Source organism: Corvus hawaiiensis, chromosome 13, assembly GCF_020740725.1.
Source record: "Corvus hawaiiensis isolate bCorHaw1 chromosome 13, bCorHaw1.pri.cur, whole genome shotgun sequence".
Lineage (NCBI taxonomy): Eukaryota > Metazoa > Chordata > Aves > Passeriformes > Corvidae > Corvus > Corvus hawaiiensis.
Genome location: NC_063225.1, coordinates 531,473 through 537,636, shown reverse-complemented (window position 1 = coordinate 537,636; position 6,164 = coordinate 531,473). Strand labels below are relative to the sequence as shown.

General features: G+C 37.8%; 1 protein-coding gene across 7 annotated transcripts in view; it reads right to left on the bottom strand.

Annotated features, from left to right (window-relative positions):
* Positions 1 to 1,160: 1,160 nt before the first annotated feature.
* Positions 1,161 to 6,164, bottom strand: part of WDR72 (WD repeat domain 72) — a 103,979-nt gene continuing 98,975 nt past the window's right edge. For all 7 annotated transcript variants that reach the window (XM_048318206.1, XM_048318201.1, XM_048318203.1 and 4 more), the window contains one exon: positions 1,161 to 2,742. In XM_048318206.1, the coding sequence (XP_048174163.1) occupies positions 2,734 to 2,742 (9 nt within the window). In that variant the 3' untranslated portion in view covers positions 1,161 to 2,733. The remainder of the gene's footprint in view (positions 2,743 to 6,164) is intronic.

Below are 6,164 nucleotides of genomic sequence, written 5' to 3'. Positions count from 1 at the left end.
GACTTCTGGATGGAAAAAAATCCAAGCCAAACCAAAACACCATGGTCCTTAAGCAGTTTAGGTATTTCTGAATTTTTTACCCCATATTTAAAATTTATACAGCTACCCAAAAATACTAGCATACTACTCCTTTTGACAAGATTTCTTCAGAGCAACTCAATAGAAAAATATATCCTTAATTGCCTTAGGACTTTGTTGTCAACTCCATCTCCATAAGCATGAATGCAGTGATACATCAGACCACGCTCATACAAAATGCTTCTCCAGCTTGGCCTACAAGAAGTACTTACTGCAGGAAGTGCATCTGTATTTCTGCATTCAGCTCTGAAATTGCCACTTTGTTGCAAAAAGATTTTTCTGAGCGAGTTCATCATGAGCACATATTATAAAGTTGGTTGTTTGAAAGACATCCAGAAGACAAGGGGAATATATTTGCTTTACTGGGAAATAAATGCACCTAATAAAAAAGTTCCTGCCTTACCTTACTGATCCTGTAATGATAATTAGCACAAAGCACGCACAAGCATGTGCTGAACACTGATCATCACTGCACAAACCATTCCAGAGGGCTGGCTGTATTGGCAGGCTGCTGATGTGCACTGCTTTGCACAATTAAAGACAAGCAATCAAATATCATGTTGCACAAATGTAATTGCTACTACAGCAGTACTGGGTGTTATGGACAGCGCCAGTTCCTTGAGCTATGAGACCTCCTTGAACACATCCATTTTTGAAATATCTAGCTGGAAGAGTTTTCAAGAGATTTGTTATCCTGGCCCAAGTGAGCAGATACTAATGCAAAGCAATGATGCTTCTTGTGAATGGACTTCTTGATGTCTGTGGAAGAGTCTGCTGCAACAACTGGATGTGGTTCTATACATGGAAGGGGAGCAAAGGAGGGAGATGGGTCCATCCTTTGTAATTTTTTCTACTGTCTGCAAGGTTCCTGTGGGGCTACTAACAACTTACAATTAATTTACAACTTTATTTTTACCATCTTGATGTTTGCAACTCTCATTCAGCCACAAAAGTTAAGAGAAGGATATATGTCAGCTGAAGACACATTCTGCTGTCAGCTGTGTTGTGCAGGTATAAATACCTCAGTATTATTCCATGCATCCAGCAGAAGAAATGCAAGAATGAAGCCATAGCACTCAGTGTTCAGTCACCACAATTCAAATACAACCAAATATGAACAAAAGATACACTTTAGATAGGAAAATGCCTTCCACAAACAAGGAAAGTTGTTCCTGCAAAATACCAAATGTCTTTTGGTATTGGTATTGAAATCAAAACCATTGACTTTTCTGCCCAAAGATGCCATTCTTCTGCATGGTATTTACAGTCACAGAAAAATAACATTAACTACCTTTGTCTTCTCTGGATTGCAGCCAATTTGAATTACACATTCCTTAGCCGAATAAAAACTGGGATACTTCTCACAATGCCCTTCCACCACCCCGTGTGTCTGAAGGCCGTACACTGCACTGAGGGACATGGACTTACGGGTTATAAAACAAGAGAAGGAAGCAGCTTTCATGTCTGCTTCATTCAAACCATATTGTGGCAACAGAAACCAGGTTTTATCACTCCTGCAGCCATGACATACCCCCACAAGGAAGAAAGAGATTCATTACCAGAGAATCTTTCCACACTGAAAGAATTTCCACTCGCCTAGTTAAGGCACTTTACGGCTAACGTGACAATTAGAAGGGATAAATCAGACCAGGATTTCCACCATAAGGTACAGATCCTGAAGGTAAATTCTCAAATATCTTTGCCCTCATTAACACTCCACCTATTGGCAATACAGAAAGTGAGCTTACGGCTCTGAGCAGCCATTATTTGTCAAACCAGCCTAAGTCCATCAGAATATCAGGTGATAAATGGGTCTAATCAGCTGCACATATCCTACAAATATAATGATATAATTTAAAAAAAAATAAAAGAAAAAAAGGAATAGCTGCTTTTCCCAATGAGCACAAATTGATATTCAGTGAAGTGTATAATTTCAGAAGAGGACTCCAAGGGCTTCTCCAGTTCCATACTGGTACTGCATTTCTACAGATGATGGTAATGGTAGTATTTAGAGAAAAGGAAAATTTACATCCTAGACACGACCAGATTTGTTATCAATTTCCCATCCTCTCCTGTGCACAGAACATTCTTTGTATTTTATTTATTTCTAAATATTCCATGTTTAATTCAAATAGTGAATTTCTCTTTTCAGTGAAAACAAATATTCTAATTATTTGAAATGCATTTGGTTTTTCTCAGTGTTAAAATGCTATTGGTAAGAAAAGTCAGAAGCAAGAAGAGAGAAAAACTTGATGTATGTAAAACAATACTAAAATTGATATAATTGTTTAATGGCAATCAAAGTTCTAAAGATTCAGGATCATTACATAAACAAGTGAATGACACCTAAAAATAAAGAGCTGATATTTTCTATATCAAAACTACCAAAATTTAGTCGAATACATGTAAATCTATCAGTGATGGAAGTGTGAATTGAAGCCAGTAAATCAGCCAAAAGCAGCTGATCTTACAGAAGGTATTTCTTCTGAAAATGAATTGTTAAAGGTACCAGAATAAATATAAAAAGCCATTTCATGTCCACCACACCACATATGGTCCTTGGTTGTCCTTCTACATCTTCTATTTCTTTTGTCTCAGCAGGGTTTTTCTAACACACCTTACAGGAGCACACCTTAGATATCCAGGGATGTGGCTTCATGTCATCTGGAAAAGAAATGTATGATTTCTTAATGATTTACAGTTTGAGGCTCAATGATTTTACAATTTGAGGTAATAGCTGAGACTGTTACTAAAATATATGTTATTTTACAGTCTTTTTATAGAGTAACAAACTCTGTAATTTGTAATGGAATAAAAGCTTTCAGCACCCTCATGTTAGTGTTAAAAGATCCAGAAATCTACCTCCAGAAGACCGTTCACATTGCAACTGATATACCACAAGAAGCAGTATGGAACCTAAGACAGCTCAAGAGAATGTATGGCACTCCTCAAAACTCTTTTCCTGCAGTCCTCTGCTTCTATTTTTTTGTTTGTTTTGTTTTAAAGGAAAACGCTCCAGTGGATCAGGAGAAAGGTAATTTCTATTTTAAATTAAAAGTATTTTTATGTTTCCTCTGGAAAAATAATCATGAAATTATATATATTTTCTCTTAGCAGAAATAATCCTACAAGGCCTGTAAACAGAAGTAATAAGTCACATTGTCAAGGCTTTTTAGAATTCCACAGAAAAGTTTTCAATCACCAACTTTTACCTTTGTGGTTTCTTTTAATTTGATGTATGGTAATATTTAAAACCTTAATTTTAATTACTTGCATTAGAAACACTGCTCAAACAGGTACCACACCTTTTATCCCAGTCTCATGAGTATCTTGTAAATTTATCCTATCATCTATGATCTATCTGTATCGTAGACACAGAGACACACACATTTTCTAGATGATTATTATGCAATCTTCTGAGTTAACAGTTTAATTTGCTCTTAAAAAAACAAAACTGAAAGAAAACAAAAAAAACCACAAATCAAACCAAAACATAGAGTCATGATTCTAGTAACCCAGAACACTGACAGGATATGACACTACACCTACTGCAGTGACATTATGATGCATTCATCCATGCTTACACTGGAAATTCCAGAACTTCTTTCTGGAGTAATTCCTGGGCACTGACATTTTATACACAGTCCCATGGCCATCAGTGCCTGTGACCAGTGGGCTGGCCCTACATTGCATCCTCTTCCTGCTGCATGCATCCTCACCAGAAACAGCCTCCAACACCCCATTCCCAAGTCAGTCCTCGTTTATTGCCTCCTGCTTTTCACGAGGATGCAAACAAAAAATTTTGATTTTCTAGGGTGCTTTGTACCTGGAAATCTACTGAATATTTACTTTTACATTCTGCCTGTGTTCTGATCAACAGCCATAGAGACACAATGCTGACTTAAAAAACACTCTTCAGTGGACAGACCTTTGAGCTGGTGAGTGAGTGTTTGATGCAGTAATTATAACTTGCCTGACAACAAGATAATCACACTTTTACTGCTGTATTTTTAAGCACAGTGCGGCTAATAAGAATCTGCTGTTGTTCATACATTTTCATTTCTATTCACTGCAGTTCTGCCTCTCACAGACTGTATTTCAGGGACAGAGACCTTTCCCATCTCTGTGCCAAGGTCCAAACAGGACAAGCAATTAAGCAAGACTGCAAAAACTGCTCGGATTGTCCCGATTATCTGTTACACACCCAGTATTACATTCTGTCCTGAAAAGTGAAAAATTGAAGAGAAAGAAAATTTAATATGTGCAATGGTTTTGGAATGAAGGGATGGGAGAGATCATGAGCTGCAGAAGGGACCAGGCAGGGATTCAGGCAGAGACTGATACTTAAGGCTATAAGTGTACAGGGTTTTTACCATTTACGTGTTTTCTATCTAAAAGATGGAAAACACTGTATTTTCCATCTACAGCTTCAAATTCAATCTTCCATTAGTGAGGCTCAGTTTCCCTCTATTGTCAAGTGAAGTAATAGTCTATTTCCTACTCTACTGCAATGTGTATTTTGGGGAAAATAAGAGGGAAGAGGCATCTGCATCTACATTGTTTCTTGTGACTTCTGTTCAAATCTGTTCCTTTTTCCCACAGGAGCTGCACTTGCAGAACCCTCCTTAGTGGGACTGCCCCACATATGAAAGCTATGACACCTCAAGTTGTGCTTAGTCCTACTACAATCCTCAGATTTTGACTAACAAGATTCAGAGTATTTTCAATCCCCTTAGGAACCATCTCAAGCAATTCCCTTTGGCCACGATGATCTGCATCTGGGGGCGTAAAATTTCCACCGTTTGTACAAGAAAACTCAGGTGAACAGCTCAGACCTAGAAGTCTAACTAACACATCCATGGACACTCACTTTCAGCCTCTTTCTCAGTTTCTTTAAATGCAGAAAACTTGTCTGGTAAAATGGAAAACTGCTGGGAATATTTCTTGAAAGAAAGAAGCACTTTAAGCGATAGTGAATTCTTTATGGGGGATTGATATGATTAAAAGTCAAGTTCTACAGAAAACTGTTGCAATTCCTATCTGATTATTACGTTCAAGGCCAGAGCAGAGACAAGTTTGAAAAGCTAAGGCTTTGCATGTCAAACAGGAGTAGTCCTCAGCATGTGGGGGAAAATGGCAGTGATAAACCTACTATTAGGCATCTGGGAGAGAAGCCCAGCATCTCCTCTGTGTGGGGCCTAAAATAAACATGAGCCACTATCACAGATAATGGCAGCCTGTAGCCACATGAAGGGAGCAACTAAAATCCATTTCACTTAGACAAGAAACTGCAGTCTGATATTTACCTGTGTCCATCACATGTGAAAAGTGTTTACTGGGAATTATCCAAGAGAAAAGTGCAGGTTGAGGGGTTTCATTACCTATCTAAAAGTAGTTCAGATCACACATTGAACACAAGAAATCACAGGTAAATCTTGGATTGGTGTCTTGGGTAGTCAAATGGATTCCCGCTATTCATCTGAGGATATGCCTCCTACAATTGCTGGAGGCCCACACCCAGAGCAGTGAGAACACGTGCAGCCACAGAAAATGTGAAAGTAAAACTAACAGAGTAAGCTTTATGTGATTTTTAAAATAAAGATTACTTTGAAAATAAAGCTCATTCTAATGTCAAGGACAGAGACTGCACCTTTCACCAGTGAAAAACACAACACACAGACAAATGTGTTAATGGCTGCTCTGCAGCCTTCCTGAATCTGGTAGAAGTTGTAATAAAGAACCTTTTCTAGGAATGGTTGGAATTCCTTCCAGGTATATTGTCATATTTTCACCTTTTCCTCATCAGAAGAGATAATAAAATAAATATATTTCTTAACATCACTTTTGCACCTATGACAACTTCTTGTAAGTGAAGCACAAGAGACTCATTATAGATTAATTAATAAAAACTTATAAATTAAGTTTGTAAGGTTGCCTGGACTTTGAATATGCATGAGAGAGATTCTAAAGTCACAGGTTTCACCAAACCAAATGCTGACTTCCCAAGCATTCTCAGGTTCCATGATTCAAAGGTAAAGCACCTGAGAAAATCATAGCCAACTGAATGTCATATTATTGTTTCAATG